This window comes from Oryctolagus cuniculus, chromosome 8 (assembly GCF_051225735.1).
Source record: "Oryctolagus cuniculus isolate XC-2025 breed Fujian yellow rabbit chromosome 8, ASM5122573v1, whole genome shotgun sequence".
NCBI classification, from domain to species: domain Eukaryota; kingdom Metazoa; phylum Chordata; class Mammalia; order Lagomorpha; family Leporidae; genus Oryctolagus; species Oryctolagus cuniculus.
In genome coordinates, this window is record NC_142874.1 from 18,847,660 (window position 1) to 18,868,400 (window position 20,741).

Sequence of the window (20,741 nt, forward strand, 5' to 3'; positions counted from 1 at the left end):
AACTCTGACTTTCAAATAAATACATCTTTTTAAAAAAAAACATATCTTCAGAGAAACTTTTTATGTAATTCAACCTAATTGATGCATGACTAACCCTCTGTCATTATTTATTAGATACAATTCTCATTCAGGCATGGACAATGAATTTAAAAAACTATTTAATGAACAGCTATTTAAAACATACCTCTGTGATACTCAATTTCATAATAATAAGCAATATTTTTCCATAAAATATTATCAGTTAAGTCAGGGAGGCCGGTGAAATCCACACTCCAATTATTTGTAACTTTTAATTGTTTTAGGATGAGAAATTCACATTGTTTTAGCTGGAAAAAATACAAAAGGACAAAAGAGAGAGAGGAACAGGTGTTAATGATATAAAATCTTCCAAAAATGTGACTGTGTCAATTAAGTTTCCCTGAGCATCATCTACTCCTTGTACAAAGACAAAGGACATACAGTGAAGACCAAGAGCTTAGAGCCAGTTACCTTCTTCTGGTCCATCCCATTGCAAAATAACAAGGGCAATATCCAAGGGGTCTTCAAAAAGTTTGTGGAAATTCACGATACCTTGTAGTTCCATGAAATTTTTAAAAAATATTTATTTATTGTGCTCGCTTCAGCAGCACATATACTAAAATATTTATTTATTTATTTGAAAGGCAGAGTTACAGAGAGGCAGAAGCAGAGAGAGAGAGAGAGAGAGAGAGGTCTTCCATCCACTGGGTCACTCCCCAGATGGTCACAATGGCTGGAGCTGCACCAATCCAGGAGCCAGGAACTTCTTTCAGGTCTCCCACGTGGGTGCAGGGGCCCAAGGACTTGGGCCATCTTCTACTGCTTTCCCAGGCCATAGAAGAGAGCTGGATTGGAAGTGGAGCAGCCAGGACTTGAACCGGCATCCATATGGGATGCTGGCACTGCAGGTGGCAGCTTTACCTGCTACACCACAGTGCCAGCCCCTTTCCATGAACTTTTTGAAATAACCGTGTATAACCTTTGAGGTATTTTTCAGTGCTAACATTAATTTTTTCTTCTGAACTCATCCCAATCATAATTTCAATAAATACTTCCTCATTGATTCGAACTAATAAATATATAAAAGTAGTGGGCATTTAACTGCTTTACTACAGATTTACAATTAAAAGCTATTTATGGTATCATTTCAAGAGTTAGGTCTATGGGGCCTTTACTAGGCATCCCATATGGGTGCTGGTTGAAGTCTCAGACACTCTTTCTCCAATCCAGTTCCCTGCTGATGCACCTGGGAAAGCAGTGGAAGATGGCTCAAGGGCCGACACACTGTGGCGCAGTGGGTTAAAGCCCTGGCTTGAAGCACCGGCATCCCATATGGGCACCTGTTCGAGTCCCGGTTGCTGCTCTTCCGATCCAGCTCTTTGTTATGGCCTGGGAAAGCAGTAGAAGATGGCCCAAGTCTTTGGCCCTTGAACCCACATGGGAGACCCAGAAGAAGCTCCTGGCTTCAGTCTGGGCCAGCCCCCACCATTGTAACCATTTGGGGAGTGAGCCTGTGGAAGAAAGATCTCTCTCTCTCTCTCTCTCTCTCTCTCTCTGCGGCCATTTGGGGAGTGAACCAGTGGATAGAAGACCTCTCTCTGTGTCTCTACGTCTCTCTGTAATTCTGTCTTTCAAAGAAATAAAATAAATCTTAAAAAAGAAGTGAGATCGGCCAGTGCCGCGGCTCACTAGGCTAATCCTCTGCCTAGCGGCGCTGGCACACCGGGTTCTAGTCCCGGTCGGGGTGCCGGATTCTGTCCCGGTTGCCCCTCTTCCAGGCCAGCTCTCTGCTGTGGCCAGGGAGTACAGTGGAGGATGGCCCAGGTGCTTGGGCCCTGCACCCCATGGGAGACCAGGAGAAGCACCTGGCTCCTGCCTTTGGATCAGCGCGGTGCGCCGGCCGCAGCGTGCCAGCCACGGCGGCCATTGGAGGGTGAACCAACGGCAAAGGAAGACCTTTCCCTCTGTCTCTCTCTCTCACTGTCCACTCTGCCTGTCAAAAAATAAAAATAAAAAATAAAAAATAAAAATAAAAAAAAGAAGTGAGATCACAACTAACTACATAAAAGCATCAAACTGTGCTAAGTACAAAAAACCAAGGTTTTCAAATTTTCCTAAATTTCCTAAGAACTTACAAAGGACTTTTGTATTCCTGTCGTCTCTGTTTCAACTGGCTACGAAGTGTGAAACGCAATGAATGTAAGTTCTTTATTCATTACTTCACTATTTATATATACTCATTAGAGTTGTTTTCTCAATGAACTCTTCAGTGTGGGGGTTGTTTTATACTAGGGAGGACTACATTTTTGTATGGAGTGCTTTTATCTAGGACTCAGTTTTTCAAGGAAACATGCATTGTTTGTTGGTAGCCATGTTGAAGATGGATACAGGAAACAAAGAACCTTTTAAGATGACTATAGAAAGCAAAACAGCATCAGTAGAGACACAGGATTGCACCGTCCAAGTTTTGCCTTATTGAATTTTGAGCGCTTATGAATCTCCAGGTGGTTCACTTACCATTCTTAGAAATGGAGAAAGTGTTGCATCCCATTTATGAGTAATGATTCTACTCTTAGCTCTTTGGATCAGAGGTAAATGCTGAAGGAAAATCACACTGAGACAGTACATTCGGCACAGGTCTGCTGCTTCACTGAGTGTGGGTGCCTCCTTCAAATCCTGGAAAAACATGAATTTTTAAAATGTCCACTTGCACAGGCAACATAAAAATTCAGATACAAAGGTGGGCCTTTGGTGCACGGGTTGAGTCTGCTTGGACACCTACATCCCGTAACAGGTGTCTAGGATGGAGTCCCAGCTTTGCTTCCAAGACCAACTTCCTGCTAACACCCAACCTCCTAACGTTAAGACCCCAGGTGATGACTGCCATTCAGCTGGGAGAACCACACTGAGATCAGAGCCCTGGCTTCAGCCTGGCCCAGTCCTGCTGTTGTGGGCATTTGAGAAATTAATTGGCAGATGGGCTCGCTTGCACTTGCTCATGTTCTCTCTCTGCTCTCCCTTTCAAATAAATAAAAACAAAGAAAGAAAAAATTTTAAAGAGAAAAATACAAACAAGAAGTCAAATTTTCTTGAAAAAATTCAGACATGCAGTAACAATATTTTAAGGCACCTTACCCAAAATTCTCCCATGTGACGATTTAATTCTTTTGGGGGTAATTTTATCTCTAGAAAAATTCTACTAAGCATGTGATGGATGAAAAACAACACAACTAGCTGTGTTGCCTAGGAGTGAAAGCTTTGCCTAATACATGGAGTTCCGAAATTCACTGTATCTAAACCTTGCATTTGATAAAATGGTAGGGGATGGCCTCTGTTTAAGGACATGTCCAGCAGCCAGTTATTCATGTCCTCAAGAGCAGAAGTACCAGGGGTTGCAGAAAAGCTGCTTCCTGTCACACCTGTTCCTATGTAGAACCAGGGCTGAGCATGGCTGTGATCTATACGGTAAAGCAACGTAGCAGAACAGAAAAGGAAAAAATGGGTTGCATCCCAGCTCTGCCCCCGAGTAGCTGCTTGACTTTTACTTACCATGTAGTAGACCACCAAGAACAGTAAAAAGTTGGTGACTGCATGCCCACTACAGCAAGGATTGACAAGTAATTCAGACTCTACTAGCTCACTACTGTTACAAATAGGAGCAACCTTATCATTACAGAAAACGTGATGCTGAGCCACAAAGTGGACAGTGGGCTCATCGTCAGGTCCCACTGCCTATCGGCTTTGACAAATGCTAACTTCTGTGCAATGTCACCACGTATGCATTGAAACTGGCCCAGGAGATTGCAAGCAGCAATGATGACCAGCTCTGAGCCAGGGGACAAAAGATATTTGTCCTGTGATCAGAGATGAAAGAGGTGACAGATTCATCTCAACTATCTTATAAAGAATCTTGCCAGCTTTCATAAGAATGAGATCATAATGATATCTCCATGCTTAGCCAGCAAACATGTGATCCACACGTCGTATTTTCTGTTTGACCTTGAGCTTATGCATAGGGCCACCACCCACAAGCACTGTCACATCATCAAAAGTGGCATGAGACGGGCTCATTGGTTTTGAAGGAGTCTCACCTGTGTATCACAGTTTTCTGTGTATGTGTTTGGGTTTTCACGGTCTTCTAAATCTAGTAACATTTTTTTGTAGAGCTTTAGTGCCACCGAACATGAAACGGAGCAGACAACACCTCGGATTTCAGCTCCTTGTGGCCACAGGTCCTGAAGCAAGGACAGGGTTTGATGCACCTGAAATAGAACACTTTGTCAAAAAAAAACAAAAAAAACAGTGATTCCAAGAAACAAGATTCAAAGCTGACATAGTAATTAATTCTAGAAAAATACTGAAATTTTATCTTTCAAAAACTTAAAGAAAAACATATAAGATAGGCCTGCGGAACTTGGAAAATGATGCTGAGCCGGTATTTAATAAGGCCCTAAGTGACATTTTAATATGAACAACTTTCTCCTGCTGATCTACAGGCCATGGCAAATCCACAGGTCTCTGTGTGATTAACCTGTGGATTCTTCAGTGTTGTCAGCCCAGACACTTCCCAGGGGCCAGTGAAGACACTGAGATGCATGGCATACACACTGCTAACGATCAACAGCTCTACTCCCATAAACTGATACGAACGACTGCTACCAAAGGCGTGATCACGAGAACCCTTGTATTTTGGGGAAAGTTGCAAAGGCGCGATAAATCACAGCGCTCAGCAAGAGATGCAGACAGGAGCAGACGGGGGCGATGGAGACAAGATGTTTATCTGAGTCCGTGGTGAGGCATCAGGATTTGAACCAGGAGACGCAACACCTCCTAAAAGCTTGAAACAGTCATTGAACAAGTCACCTGGTCTCAATTCTTTCACTTAAAGACGTCAGTTCAGTGTCTACATGCTATGTCGGGTCTCACAGGGGCTTTACACTAAGACTGAAAAGAGCACCCCCAGGGAGTTCCGAGCAGGAGAGCATCAGCACACATAGGCTGCCCTTTGAAATCAGAGGAACTCAGAGGATGAAATCGGCAGCCCTATTTCTACTCTGTGTGCTCCTGGGGGCCTAAGGAGCAGGGGAGGGCCACTGAGCCCCAGGAAGGGCTACAAGTTTGGGAAGGAGAGAAGGACAGGGTAACGCTTGAGCACAGGCTGTTAAAAAACCCCACCTATGTAAAACAGGAATGAGAGTGAGGACACGAATGAAAACCATAGCTAGAGCCACAGTGAATGCTCCGCTGCAGCTCTAAGAGTCCCTCCCCTTCTCACAGCTGCTCAAGGAATCACCTGCATCTTTCTCCGTGCAACGTTACAGTTGGTTACTTGGCTCACATAGGTTAAAATTCCTATGAAAACAAGACCCCTTTTGGTCTTGTCCACCACTGTAAGTCCAGCACCTAGCACGACATGTGGAACGATGCATCCGTGTCACAAATATTGCTGTATGGTTAAGTGAGAGAGCGAATGCAGGGAGAATGGACAGAAGAATCCAATGAGGTGGGGACTTTTAGTTCACCTTAGAATAGGGGACACTAAATATCTGGATGCTCATACGTGTACTGACTCCACAGTCAGGTGAACCCCGTCTCATCACCACGTCATGCCTAGTCTTCCAAAAACACTGTTCTATGGATTGTGGAACCACATGAGATGGCATGATTCAGGAAATCAGAAGTACAGAGTAACCACTGGCTTAGGTTAACTTCCGGAGACGTTCCCAAAGGCCAATGGCTTCCTTGCATTTGCTAACCTCAAAGATCCCTTTCCTTTCAAGATCTGAACAATTCCCATCTTCCAGGAAGCCAGCACCCACAAGAGCCACCTCACCCATCACAAGAGTAAGCCTTGGGATCGTTAACGTTATCACAGCACTGGCCTCTGGCCAGTATCACCACACATTGCATACAAAGTATTTTGTAGAAAATATTTTTAACCAACTTCAGGATGTTTTGATAACAATTTAGCAAGACCCTTTCTGCCTCAGAGGAATGCGGCTTGCAAGAGAACACTTCCCAGAGATGGAAGGCTAGGGAGTCAGGGGGCGTGAAGGTGAGCGTAGGACAGGCCTGTTTGCTAGAAGCAATAGCCATCAAAGGTATATTTCCTACATGCTGAACTTTAGTTTTAGGAGCATAGTCATTACCTCTTTCTGCAGGTCTTCCACATTTAATTTCAAATGACCACACACAGATATTCTTGCTTCCTGTGACTTTTGGAAAACCACATGGGCATGTAAGGCATGTCGCAGCTGTTTCTCATGCTACACACACAGATACAAAAAAAAAAAAAAAACACGTATGTGTACACATCACAAACCTCTACTTAAACTAAATACAAGGTGGAAAGTCATGTTTATTTGGCTACAGGAAAACAAAAAGAAAGCCATCAATTCAAATCAAATAAACTTCCATTATGTCTTCTTGAACTAATGCTGAGGACATTGCAATCTAACAACAACAACAAAAAACACTTCTACCTAGTTCCATAAAAGCAACTATTTAAAAAGTACCAAATGGTATGAGCACTGAGCCTTGAGACTGACACCCACATCCCACACGGGAATGCTTGGATCTGATTCCCAGCTCCAGTTCCTAACTCCAGCTTCCTGCTAATGCACACCCTGGGAAACCAGTGACAGCTCAGGGAACTGGGCTCCCGCCTCCCATGTGGGAGATCTGGATTGCATTCTAGCTTCAGATCAGCTCAGCTCCAGCCGCTGCAGCCAATTGGAGAGAGAACTGGTGGATGGAAGATCTTTCCCTCTGTTTCTCCCTCTCTGTCTGCTCTTTGTGACTCTGTCAAATAAATAAATAAAAATCTTTAAAAGAAAAAAAATAACAAAGGAAGGGGGGGTGTGGGAGCATGGGCACGAGGGAGGGGAGGGTGGGAAGTATCACTGTACTCTAAAACTGTACAGATAAAATTTGTCCATATTACAAAAACAAAAAAATTATTAAAAAAACTATGCATGTTCGATTTTTTGCACCAAACTTAGCATCTTTAATTCCATTTTCCACGAACATTTTGAAGAACTCTCCTAGGTAATACATATTCAAACAAGTACACGTCTGAGTGTGTGTCCCTATGAGCTGTCACGTGCACACATATTTGTATAATTTATGCAGAAGAAACAGAATTTCCCACCTTGGTGCTCTCATGTCTGGTTTCTCTGGGTTCCTCCCCTCCATTTCCTCTTTCTTTTTTTTTTTCTCTCTCTCTCTCACTGTCCACTGTCAGTGAGAGAGAGAGAGACAGAGAGAAAGGTCTTCCTTTTCCATTGGTTCACCCCACAATGGCCACTGCGGCCGGCGCACCGCACTGATCCAAAGCCAGGAGCCAGGTGCTTCTCCTGGTCTCCCGTGCCGGTGCAGGGCCCAAGCACTTGAGCCATCCTCCACTGCACTCCAGGCCACAGCAGAGAGCTGGCCCAGAAGAGGGGCAATCGGGACAGAATGCGGGGCCCTGACCGGACTAGAACCTGGGGTGCCGGCGCCACAGGCGGAGGATTAGCCTAGTGAGCTGTGGCGCTGGCCTCCATTGCCTCTTGCCCTTGAACTTGGCCCACACCCTTCTTCCTCATCTCACCGAATCACCCAAAGGCTTCATCCCCAACAAGAATTTCTCTCTTTGCCAAAACTCAGAACTCACTTCTACTAACCTGACTTGTAAAGCCAGAGCAAAACCTTCCTGCTTTCCACGTTAAAAGATTCCTTCAGAGCCTTCCTAGGCCCAACCTCTTGAACAAGGACTCACATTATCAGGGTTGTTTCTTCCACATTTACACGGCTCACTTCTTCTTAGGCAGTTCAACCTGACTTACCATTTCAAAGAATTGTCTGTGCTCAAAGCGACTTGAGGTATGGTATCCATAAATTCTAAGGACATCCGACTCTAGCCCCAAGGGCTGTACTATATTGATTTTCTTCTGAAGAGCATGAATGATAAAAATGTTTAAAAAATCTGTTTGTCGAGCGGTTATTCCTTCATCTGAGATGACCAAGAAATGCGGGTAGCATTCCTCAAGAAGTGTGTTCCATTCTGGAGACAAACAATTGGAAAACTCAGTATGAACAGTGACATCAGTATTGTATTCTAAATGTTGAATCAGGGCAGTACGAAGGGCCAGAAAATGAGGGCAGTTAAAATATATATTTTCTGCATCCTGTAAAAAAAAAGGAAACAAGTGTTAGTATTAGAGATAAAAAATGAGTGTCTAGTTATTTTTGTGAAGCTTATGGGAGTTACTGTGCTAACATGATAGAAAGAGCTAAGATGATTAAACATGTTCTACACAGCCTCTACAAGTGTAAGTAGATAAGAACACACTCGGTGGCCATTCTCCTCTGTACAACATTTACTATTAGCCCTTTCAGCAGAGCCTCTAGTTACAGACTGAAGAAGCAATATAGCTAATAGTTAAGTAATGATGGGCCACGTTTCGAAATGATTGACTCTGTTTTCCAAGATGAGAACGGAGAACGAAATATCTGTTACCTTAAAAAAGACGATTACAAATCTGGCTTCCTTTTGAATGAAGTCGTGCAGAAACCGCTCCATAATGTAGAAGAAGTGGAGGGTTTGCCCCATCTTGAGGTTCACATGGAGAGCACAAGTGAGGAGTAAGGAATCTCCATCAATCAAAAAAAATTCAGATTCAACGAAGTCTTTCAGCAAGCTGACCCTCCTGAATAAAATACAGAACAGGCGGAGACTGTGGACAGAGCAGCAGCCGCCTCAGAGAAAACGTACAGTTTGATTGGGTGGGCAACTCTTCTTCCAGTCTAAGAAATTTAAAGAAAAAACTAAGCACAAATTTCTGTTATCTTTAACAGTTTTCCAGGGCATTGCCATGATTTTGATAATAGAATAAGCCCCTGGTTGGAGCCTGACATCCTAAGAGTGGAACTGCAACTCACTTCAGTGTACGCGTATGCTTAAATTTATGCAAAAAATTCATCTCCACATACATTTTAGATTGACAGGCTTACTGTTATGTACTTCAAATGTGAAACACTAAATCAGTCATTATCCTTGTTCAGTTATATGCTGTTTATTTATTCAGTTCAGTTATTTGCTTTTTAAGCTAATGTACAATCAACATCTGTGACGTCTTCACTCAACCCAGCAACAAAAAAAATTTTCTTTTTTTTTTTTTAATTTTTTTTGACAGGTAGAGTTAGTGAGAGAGAGAGAGACAAAGAGAAAGGTCCTCCTTCCATTGGTTCACTCCCCAAATGGCCACTACGGCCGGTGCTGCGCTGATCCGAAGCCAGGAGCCAGGTGCTTCTTCCTGGTCTCCCATGGGGTGCAGGGCCCAAGCACTTGGGCCATCCTCCACTGCACTCCCGGGCTACAGCAGAGAGCTGGACTGGAAGAGGGGCAATCGAGACTAGAACCCGGTGCCCAAGATTTTTCATAACTTATATCTTCCCAGTGAGTCGTTTCCAAAGCTCATTACCCAGCCTCTCCCCTCAGAGGCAGCCACTGCCTTGAATTCAATTTTACTCAGTCTCACTTCACTTTTTAAGTTCTTATGATGTATATTATGCTTAATTTGTAATTTTTATCAGAAAGGCATCCCACGCCTTTTCTGAAATTTCTTTGTTTAACTCAAGTACTAATTACGATTAAAATCCCGCATGTGGTTATAGGATGCTATGCTTGAACTACTGCACTGTGATGTGTACATCATAACTGATTCTGTGTCCTCCTTCCCATGGGCATCTGACTTGTTTCTATGCATTTTTTGATACTGCCAACTGTGCTGCAAGGACTATTCTCTTAGCTTCCTGAAACACAGGTTTCCTCAATGCCCACTTGACTGAACTCAGGCAGATGGAATTACTGAGTTGCAAGTTATAGGGTAGCACCAAGCGGTTTCCAAAGTCATCATAGAGCTACACAGGCCTTAGCAGGTATCAGAAGTTATTCCAGCTACATCTGGTGGTGTATAAAAACAAGAACTGCTAGGACGTGGGTTGTTACTAGATATAATTCCTTTTAATTAAAGGAAAGCATTTGGCCTGTTAGGATGCCTATAACCTACATGCGAGTGCCTGGATTTGAGTCCTGGTTTCAGCTACCAATTCCAGCTTCCTGCTAAAGCACACCCTGGGAGGCAGTGGTGATGGCTCAAGTAGCTGGCTCCCTGCCACCCACACGGGAGACCCACACTAAGTTCCCAGCTCCCAGCATTGACCAAGCCCAGCCCGGCAGTCCCAGGCATTTGAAGACTGAACCAGCAGGTGGAAACTAACTCTCTCTCTCTCCCCTTCCCCCTCCCTCTCTCCTTCTCTCCCTCTCTCCCTCTCTTTTCCATCCTGCTCCTCTCAAACTAAAAACTCAAACACAGTAGGAAAATGTTAACTCTATGTATTCTTTCAGAATTCACTTTCCGCAAATTTCAACACATAATGTTTTGGCTAAGACCAAATGCTCTGGATTCTAAGCCTGCTCCTACGTGACTTTAGACAAATTGCTTGTCTATCCTGTGCTACAGTTTCTTGACTTGCAAAAAAAAAAAAAAGAATTCAGAACAGCTAATCCTTCAAACAATTGCTGTGAGGATTAATGAGATAAACATGAGTGGTTAGAACCAAAATATGCTTAGGCCATAATCTATACTTAAAATATGCTTGTTATAAAGAATGTTTTGAGTTTTTATTTTACTTTGTAGTTGAATACAATTGGTATTGTAGTATTATAAATTCCATTTTGATTCTAAACTTATTCTATTGTAAATTAATTGAGAAAATTGGAATGAGGTACCAAATGCCAAGATTAGACTCAATAAACCACCAGTGGCAGGAACATTTTTACTCTCTTCACTGTGGTGTGCAAAGTCCCTAGCACATTAGCAAGCACACACAAATGGTTGTCAGGAAAACAACACAACACACTGGCGTGGTGCAGTCATCGTTGCTGATATTATAGAATGTTTCACCGTTGGTCAACTTGTGCCAAAGTCAGTTTCATGAAACTCACGCAATGTTTTAAATGGTATACAATGTTAGTTAAACAGCTACTTTATTATTGTGCAGTATTAAAAGAAAATTGAGTCTTTTCTCCGCTTATACCCCTCTTCAAATTCTTCAATAACTTACTCCTGGCTACCGAATGACTTAGACCATAACATTTCCCAAGGAAAGATTTCTCTATTTTTAATAACATTAACTTTTTACCCCATTGGAAGGTTATACAAAACAACTTAGCAGGAAGAAAATTTAAAAAAAAATATGCCATGCAGAGGGAAATAACATGTCGTGATGTGTGACTTTGAACTATTTGTGTTATACTTACTCGGATTTTGACAGGTGGGCCCAAAGGTACCTGGAGAGTTTCTTTAGAATTTCCCCACATTCAGTTAATCCTTTCAAAATAAATAACAGAGGTTTAATATTCATTTTTTTAAAGATTTATTTGTAAGGCAGAGCAACAGAAAGGGAGGGAGAGATCGACCCAGGAGCCCAGAACTCTGCTTAGGTCTCCCACATGATAGCAGGGGCCCAAACATCTGGGCCATCTTCCATTGCTTTCCCGGGCACGTTTGCAGGGAGCTGGATTGGAAGTGGAGCAGCCAGGACTCGAACTGGTGCTCACAGGGGATGCTGGCATTGCAGGCAGCAGCTTAACCTGCTGTGACACAACACCACCCTCTCATATTCAGTTTTAAAAGACAACTTCTGCTGATAACTTTGACTATATTTGTATTTTATGCAAAGCTGCAAACACATCAATGGAACGTTCCTAAGAATGTGAAAGACACATCGCTGTCTCCATAATGACAGCCTGCCTACCCCACTCATTAAACAGAATGATTGTGGGCCAGGGCAGCCAAATCGTACAATTTTGAAATTAGCTTTTTCATAAATTCTCAGTCACAAATGAATTTTATGATATACATAAATCTTTAAGAAATCTGCAAAATACAAATGTAAACAAAACTTGAGCAATGTGCCACTTCCAAAGTTAATTCATGTGAATATTTTATATGGAGAGACACACACACAGAGAGAGAGATGTTAAATAAACAGTTATATAAATTTCTAAATATCTACATCTACCTTCAAAAGTTCTGCCACGGTGCGGCGCTGTGTCGCAGTGGGCTAAAGTCCCAGCCTGCAGCACTAGCATGCCATCTAGGCATCAGTTCGAGTCCCGGCTGCTCCACTTCCCATCCAGCTCCCTGACAATGCTCCTGGGAAAGCAGCAGAGGGTGGTCCAAGTGCTTAGGCCCCCTGCACCCATGTGGGAGACCCAGAGGGAGTTCCTGACTCCTGGCTTAGTCTTGCCTATTGAGGCCATTTGGGGAGTGAACTAGCGAAAGAAAGATTGATCAATCTCTCTCTCTCCCCTCTCCTTTTCCCCATCTTCCACCCTCTGTATCTCTTCTTCTCTGTTGTGTCATTCTACCTTGGAAATAAATAAATAATAAATCTTTTCCCAAAGAGGAGAAGCATGAAAGAAACTCACATGCATGGGTAATCCCTCACCTGATTCTCCCAACTGACAGCTGTTCTCAACTGTAGCTTCAGCTCCTGGAGGTGTCTCTTCATTGATTTCAAACTGCAGTTGCCTGGAAGTTGGCTCTTCTACGATGCCTTCTGAGCTCAGGTCATCTTCTTCTTCAAATTGATCAAAAGAGGACACGCTCTCCGTGGTCTCACTGGCTTCAGAGCTATCATTTTCAGTGTCACTGTCACTGTCACTGGAGCTTGACTTTTCACCTGCCACAGCAGGTGCAGTAGCCATGATCTATAAAAGCAAACCTATTAAGCATTACCCATTTTTTAAAAATAAGATATCACGATAGTTCACTCATTCAACAGTAACATCTGCTTTATTACTTCTCTCTCTAAATCTTCCCAGTTCGTATTTACCCAAGAGGATATTTTTCACAATCCTTCCCCCAAATATGTTTGCTGCAAGTCATTCAAAAGAAAATGGTGTGGGGAAGGCACTGTGGCATAGCGAGTTAAGCTGCCGCCTGCAGTGCCAGCATCCCATATGGGCGCTGGTTCAAGCCCCGGCTGCTCCACTTCTGATCCAGCTCTCTGCTATGGCCTGGGAAAGCAGTGGAAGATGGCCCAAGTGCTTGGGCCCCTGCACCCACGTGGGAGACCCAGAAAAAGCTCCTGGCTCTGGATCGGCACAGCTCTGGCCATTGTGGCCAACTGGGGAGTGAACCAGTAGATGGAAGACCGCTCTCTCTCTCTCTCTCTGCCTCTCCTTCTCTCTGTGTGTAACTCTGACTTTCAAATAAACAAATAAATCTTAAAAAAAGAAGAAGAAGATGGTGTGGCACCACTGCATGGCACAAAACACTTCTGAAAATACCTGAAGCTGCTTCAAAAAGCCTGTGAAAAATTGAACTAAAAGGACTTTTTTTTTTTTTTGTAAAAACAATGAAATCCATGCATGGTTTTTTCATAATAAACATTTCCCACAAACTTTTTAAAGTCCTCTCATGCATGAAAGTCACATTTACAGAGAAAAAAAATAGTGTCTGCAGAAGGATGTGAAGCAAGAAATCTAGAAAATGGTAGAAAGTTATGTTCGCACCTTCCTTTTGGAAGAGTCTCCAAAGACAAATTTGCAGCATTTGAAGTGTTACTAAGTCATATTCTCTCTCACAGTTGAGCGCATAGTCAGCCAGCTTACACTGAATTAGCATCCAACTAACATGAGGGAGTTGTTGGTTTCTGCACGCTCAATGATTTTCGGGGCGTCCTCAGCTGAGGTTCTGAAACGCACACTCTCTTACTCGAATCAGCGTATGTACCCTCGCTTTATGTGTCCTTTCACCAGGAAATACTGCAGGAGCGGCCCCAGCAGAGGTGCCAACAGTGAGACAGTGTCTTCTGGCTGGAAGAGCTCATCACGTCATTGTATACCGAAGCACTCCTGCTCTCAGGAATTGAAGGTCATTCTTAAGTCCAGGCACTCTACTGCGGGATGTGGTCATCCTAATTGGAGTCTTCATTGCTGGGTCAAATGCCCACCCCACTTTAAATGGCCTCTTGCAAGATGACCCCAAGGGAATGAATTATTAGCCGTGTAGATACTAAGCCGTGGACACCTCTGTGGTGCACCTCTGTGTTGGCTCTTCCTCTTGCTCCACCTCATTCTTCTTGACCTTGGATTTCCTGAAACTGCACGTCTTAATAAATTATTAGCACTTTTTTTTTTTTTAAATCTCAGTCTCTGCTTTCTTGGGAACCTTGACCAAGAGCATTGAGATCAGGAGTGGTCACTGAGAGTCTGTCTTCAGGATTGAATCGTGCAGCTGGATCCCTCCCTGGTGGAAGGTGCATGGTGATCCCGTTGCTGGGGCTAAGACAGGCGCCCATAACCTTGGCACACAGCAGGATCACAGTCACTAATGCTTTACTCTGTGCTTAATTCTAATGAAGCACAGGTGGAGGGTAAGGCACTGAAAAAAATGCTTTGGCTGCAGCGCTTGAAAGTATGGGAGCAGGGGCCGGCACTGTGGCGTAGCAGGTAAAGCTGCCACCTACAATGCCAGCATCCCATATGGGCGCTGGTTCGAGCCCCGGCTGCTCCACTTCTGATCCAGCTCTCTGCTGTGGCCTGGGAAAGCAGTGGAAGATGGCCCAGGTCCTTGGGCCCCTGCATCTGCGTGGAGACCAGGAAGAAGCTCCTGGCTCCTGACTTCAGATTGGCTTAGCTCTGGCCGTTGCTGCCAATTGGGGAGGGAACCAGCAGATGGAAACTCGCTCTCTCTCTCTCTCTCTCTCTCTCTCTCTCTCTGCCTCTCCTTCTCTCTGTAACTCTGACTTTCAAATAAATAAATTTCTAAAAACAATTTATGGGAGCAGTGATGATTTTCTTCCATCCATAACACCAGAAAATTTTTACAAAGAAACATAGATTGAGGGCATCCACCAGCCAACTTAAGGCGGTCCTGAAATTCAGAACACCTCAAGACAGATTTTTGAAGGCAGGCTCTCCTCTCCCTACTGCTCAGGGCAGAGTGTGATGAAAATCATGCTTAGAATCTCATACACAGCCTTGGCAGGTGTCCATTTTTTTTTTCTTGACAGGAAAAAAAAATGTAGGATGGGTATTTAGGTCATTTAGCAGTACCATTACCACTGCGGGATCTTTTCCTCTAACTACTGGTTTAGACACTTGATTTGAATTTGCGGCCAGCCTTGGAAAGCTGGAAATCTTGATGCCAAGCAGAAGCGAGATGAAATTTGAAACAGAGGCATACCAGCTAGAACCACAGCCTAGACCTAATTCTAGTGTTTACCCTTGGCAAGAGTTGGAAATCACAAACTCTGAAGTAAGAAAACACCATCTCCACCTCCAGATTCCACGTTAAGCACCATGTGCGCTGACCAACAATGCTTTCCTCCCTCCTACTTAATAAAAATATAATAAAAATAAGTCTATGATTGCTGCACTAATTTAAGATACCTCTGCTTAAAGATACACCATGAAATAAAACATTTCAAGGATTTATAATAACTCTAAGAGGTTTCTAACTCAGAGAAAGTTCCAGGAGGCAAGGGTAGGTCTGTTCTAGTCTCTAGAACAGTGGGCAATCAATCCCCCAGGGCCCCAACTGTTCCCCTCCGAGGTGACTCAAAAACGCGTGCTTGAGCAATTTTGAAAAGTCACAAGTTGAGGGGCTGTGTACTAACAGAACCCTACCAGCCATCCAAATGAGGGAGAACCATCATGCAGACATTGTGCAGACACCACACCACCTGTGGGTAAGGCCTCCCCAGTGTGCACAGCACTAGCCCTGGAAATGCCAGTCACAGGGCGTAACGATGCCCATGGGGGCTGTGCAGTGTGACGACTCTGCCAGTAATAACATCTCTACCCAACAGCTCTCGAGTAGCTCAGGAGCGTAGCAGTTACATCTTGTAAAACTAGCAGACGTGACTTTTACACAGGCCAAGAATATCTACTAGCTCACTTCACACAAGTCAGTATGTGTCATTTCTGATGATCATCAGAAATTATAATCATCAGAAATTATAAATATCAGCAAACTTCAACAAGAATTTCAGGCAAGATTTTAGGTCAGTGAGTACTGTGGGTCTGCAAGATTCTTCTTCTTTCTACTTGAGGCTTTCTTTGAATGGTTAAAGGTTCTTTTTAAAAAAAAAAAAAACATTTTATTTATTTTAAAGGCACAGTTACAGAAAGAGAGGGAGAGAAAGAGAAAGAGAAAGAGAAAAGAGAAAGAGAGAGGTCTTCCATACACTAGTTCACTCCCCAGATGGCCACAATGGCCAGGAGCCTCTTCTGGCTTTCCCACGTGGGTGCAGGAGCCCAAGCACTGGGGCTATCTTGTGCTGCCCTCCCAAGTGCATTAGCAGAGAGCTGGATTGGAAGTGGATCTGGGAATCTGAATCAGCGTCCATATGGGATGTTGGTATCATGGGGGGCGGCTTTACCAGCTAAGCCAAAACACTGGCAGCAAAAGTTCTTATCTTCTACTTTAAGATTTACAAAACCCCTCAGAAATCTAGAAATTTTATGACACAGCTAACAACTCGGAAAGGACAAGAGTTATTAATGGGTGGAGTAGGGCATCTGGTACAGTGCTTAAGGAGAAACAACCGGGGCCTGGTGAGTGGACAGTGCTGTCTGTGACTGTCCACCAACCTACTTTATTTTCAGCTGTGAGTCCTAGTGGTTTGAGAGCACATTTAATAATGTACAAAGCAAAGAGGCAGAAAGAAGGGCAGTCAGGCACAAGAGGGCACTGCTCTAGTCTTTTCCACACTGCAGGTGCGGAGATCTGTTCAACACCTGTGTAAATTTCAACGCGGTCAGCCTTGTGCTAGGGAGAGAGCTGGCCTGCAATGCCATTGCCTACTGCAGAATGCTAGCAAAGACCTAGTGATTCTGAACTAACACAAGTCATCAAAACAGTTCCAGGAATGCTCTGGTATGGATAATCCACGTTGCTCCCTGCAGCATTGCTTTAATGGTGAAATATCAGAATTATCATACAAAATAGCAACCGCTTATGTTGGAATACAATGTAATCTTATACAGTCACAGCCAATGGATTATACTCAGCAGCCAAGGCCAACCTCACGGGCGCAGCCTACATGGTCACAAAGGAGCCATCACACAGCGCTGGTACTCAGAAGGGCCTTCACTGGGTGTAAACCTCTGCTGGTGGTGACTCAAAATCCTCGGTTTGTAAGCGAGTCCAAAGAACATGAGGCTGAGCCAAGGAGGTATGCGGGAGAAAGGAAAGAGCTTTATGACTTAGTACCTTTAGTGGCACTTTATCCCTGCCTTAGGAACAAGGCGCTCACAAAATTATGCAGCAGGCCCTGTTAGCAGTGGTGATGCAAACCCCTCCCAAGCAGCCAGCCACCCTGTGAAGGAGGGAACGGAAGACTAATCAAGGAATGGCTTCTGGTATAGTGGCTAAGCCACTGCTGGAATCCCCACAGCCCATGTTAGAGTGCCCAGGATCAAGTCCTGGCTGAAGTCCTGATTCCAGCTTCCTGCTAATCCACCCTGGGAGGCAGCAGGTGAAGGCTCAAGTACTTACATCCCTGCCACTCACATAGGAGACTTGGATTGAGTTCCCAGGCCCTGGCTTCAGATACAGTTCCAGCTGTTGTGGGCACTAGGGAAGGAAACTAAGGGATGAAATATTTCTCTCTTCCTTTGAAATAAAGAAATAAGAAACAAAGACTAATCGCCAGGGACCTTGTGGACCCCTCAAACCCTCTGGTCTTAACCCTACCAGCAAATCTCCTTTCATACCTAAGGGTCCCTCTCAAAAGTAAAGAAATAAGAAACAAAGACTAATCGCCAGGGACCTTGTGGACCCCTCAAACCCTCTGGTCTTAACCCTACCAGCAAATCTCCTTTCATACCTAAGGGTCCCTCTCAAAAGTCAGTTCCAGTCCCCGGGTGGCAAGATGTCCACCTCAGACTCCTCCGATAGCTCAAAGAAAGATGACCACTGGTGGGAACCAGGACACAGGACCTATATTAACAAATCACAGCATGAGGCCACAGAGTTATTAAGAAGGGTCCTTAGTAACATAGGACAAGTCCCTGTGGTTCTGCTCCATACAAAGACAAGCCCAAAAGAAAAGTACCACTGGTTTTTATGAGCTACACCTCTCTGATACGCCACCTCTAGAACTACTGGAACCTGGGGTTCCAACCCCAGGAGGGACACAGCAGAGCAGGTTTTAAACTGGGGCTTTACTGTTTTTGATATATGGCCTAGGACAGGTGCCCACCTCCTTTAGCCTCCTATTTCAAAGGGGATCAGCAGTGCCTTCCTCACAGAGCTTTGAAGAGGATTAAACAGTACAATGTGGTATAATTAAATAAAACTCTTGCTTTCCCTCCTTGTGCTGCTATTTAGAAATGAGACGATGATACACTAAGAACCCTGACAAGTGAAAGTGCTTCAAGAATGCTGATTCTGTTGCTGTCTCCTTCCTTGGCCCTCGTGCCCTTGTTCTTGAGACCAGACCCTTCATAAACCATCAGTTCCTGTCCCAAGACCCACCAATGAGTGTATTGTTAGTTCTGCATAGGCTGAATACCAACTGTGTACCAGGGACTACAGGAATGAAAGCAGAGAGAAAAGGCCTGCCCTGGACAAGCTCACAGTCTTCTATGAGATACAGGTATTTAGCAAATACATGCTGATAAAATGGGTTAAGCGCTTTACGAAGATAAGCAGTGTGTTATGCAAGTTCTGGAAACGTATCCCTGCCTGGGAGGATGAGAGAAAAGTATCACAGAGAAGGAAGACCCTTGAGTTGGATATTTTGAAACATGGCTACGACTTTCTCAAGCTGAAAACACTGAGGAACATCAAGTAGTGGCTGCCTATCTGCAGAGCAGTGGCAAGTCTGGCATGACAGAAGCAGGGGCTGTGCAGCTTGGAAAAGGAAGCTGTGAACAGACCTGAGAACAAGGCCTTGGAATGCCCCCCTAAGGGATTAGGGCTTTTGAAAGTATGCAAGAGGAGATGAGAAAAGATCAGACAGTCCCCTGTGCTTTCTAGGGAAATGCAGGTGGTATGCAGGCCTGAAGCAGAAAAGCCTGGAAGAAAGAATCCGGAGAGCAATGAGACTTGGCAGCAGGCAGCCTCGGCCTGAGGGCTTGTGTAGGACCTGAGCCACCACTGACATAGATTCGGTGACTACTAGGAGACAGATGCTGGTAAAGAGGGTGCTGCCAAGCTTCCCAACTTGGAAGGCAAGTCAGATGGAGCCGCCAATACAGAGATCAGTGCAATGTGTGGAGCAGGTTTGAATGGAACAGGAAGTCTGCGGTACCTGCAGGACACTCAAGTGTGTGTCTAAGAGGCAATGCAAACGGAGAGGTAGATCCCATGGTAGAGGCTGAGGATGGAGACACTGCTTTGGCAGGTAGTCTCATAGAGACGTCGGTTCAAGCCACAGCAGTACGATCACCTCGAGTTGATTCGAGTGCCCCAGGCCAGTGTTCCCGCACACACATTACGGTTCAGAACCACCCAGAGAAGAGAGGCCGGGAGTCAAGGCCGCTTCTCACGGACGCGGCCAAGACTGATTCCGGCCAGGGCCAGGAAACCCCCAAAACGGAACCCGGGCCGTGGGAAAAGTTCTTCCTCTCCCAACCCCCGCCTCCACCCGCCCACCGGCACTCCTGTCACACTCGCCCTCCCTCGACGCTGCCCCACACGCCTTCCTTCCCCTTCCTTCCACGCCACCCCACCTTCACGCCACCTTTTCCTTCTCCCCCCTTCTTCTCTCCTCCCGAATCTCCCTTGGCCGCCTCTCTCCTCCTCCTCTCCCCTCCACCCCTCACATGCACACCCCTTGCCTGCTATCTGCACCCCAGGCCCCACCTACCCCGTGACGACAGCAAGGCCATCGCGCCCAACTCACCAAAGAGCGTTTCTGCTCCTCTGGAACAGGAGCCGAGGCCCGAGGGGTAGACTTCCAGACTGCCCAAGAAGAGGCCCGCGCCTACACATTTCCAGAAGGGCAAGGTAACTGATGCGGCTGTCCCGGGCTGCAGTGTCTCTGATTCAGGCCTGACCCCGGAGGCACTGGGTCTCACTCAGGCTCCGCAAGCAGCATCGAGGACGGCTCCTCAAGACTTGAACAGGCTTTTGGGCAGGAACAGATGAGGAGCAGACTTCCATCTGAGGATGGCTGAGCAGGAGATGTACCTACGGGTACAATTCCTGGTCACAGCGCAGGGCGCAAATTCACTCCCCACAGGCAGCTGCCATGGCACCATGGGACACATCTGCATGCTGCTACGTCCAGTGTGGGGCGCCCAAGAGCCGATTCCAGTCCCGCTACTCCAGGTTGGGAACCAGGGAGGCAGCCGCTGATGGCCCAGGTACTTGGATCCTGCCTCCTTCCCTCCTGGGAGTCCTGAATGGAGTTCTTGCCTCCTGGCTTCTGCCTGGCCCGGCGCTGGCCTTTGAAGCCACTTGGGGAGAGAAGCAGTGCATGGGGCATCGCAAGCACTCTTGCTCTCTCTGTGATCGCCCATCTGGTGGTTCACCCCCCTCCCAGGTGGCTACAAAGGCCAGGGCTGGGCCAGGCTGAAACAGAAGCCAGGGACTTTATCTGGTGCCCCATTCTGAGAACCTGCCACCGGGCCCCTGGCTCCTGAATACTGGCTCCGGATCTGCTCAGCTCCCATCATTGCGCCAATTTGCAGAGGACCAGCAGATGAAAGACTT

At 45.3% G+C, this 20,741-nt stretch overlaps 1 protein-coding gene across 1 annotated transcript in view; it reads right to left on the reverse strand.

Annotated features, from left to right (window-relative positions):
* Positions 1-20,741, reverse strand: part of LOC127486657 (putative ATP-dependent RNA helicase DDX60) — a 101,313-nt gene that overhangs the window by 71,522 nt on the left and 9,050 nt on the right. The window contains 8 exon segments of the mRNA XM_089303228.1: positions 185-326; positions 2,536-2,694; positions 4,110-4,280; positions 6,168-6,284; positions 7,845-8,186; positions 8,519-8,708; positions 11,324-11,393; positions 12,517-12,778. Of these exon segments, the coding sequence (XP_089159354.1) occupies positions 185-326; positions 2,536-2,694; positions 4,110-4,280; positions 6,168-6,284; positions 7,845-8,186; positions 8,519-8,708; positions 11,324-11,393; positions 12,517-12,778 (1,453 nt within the window).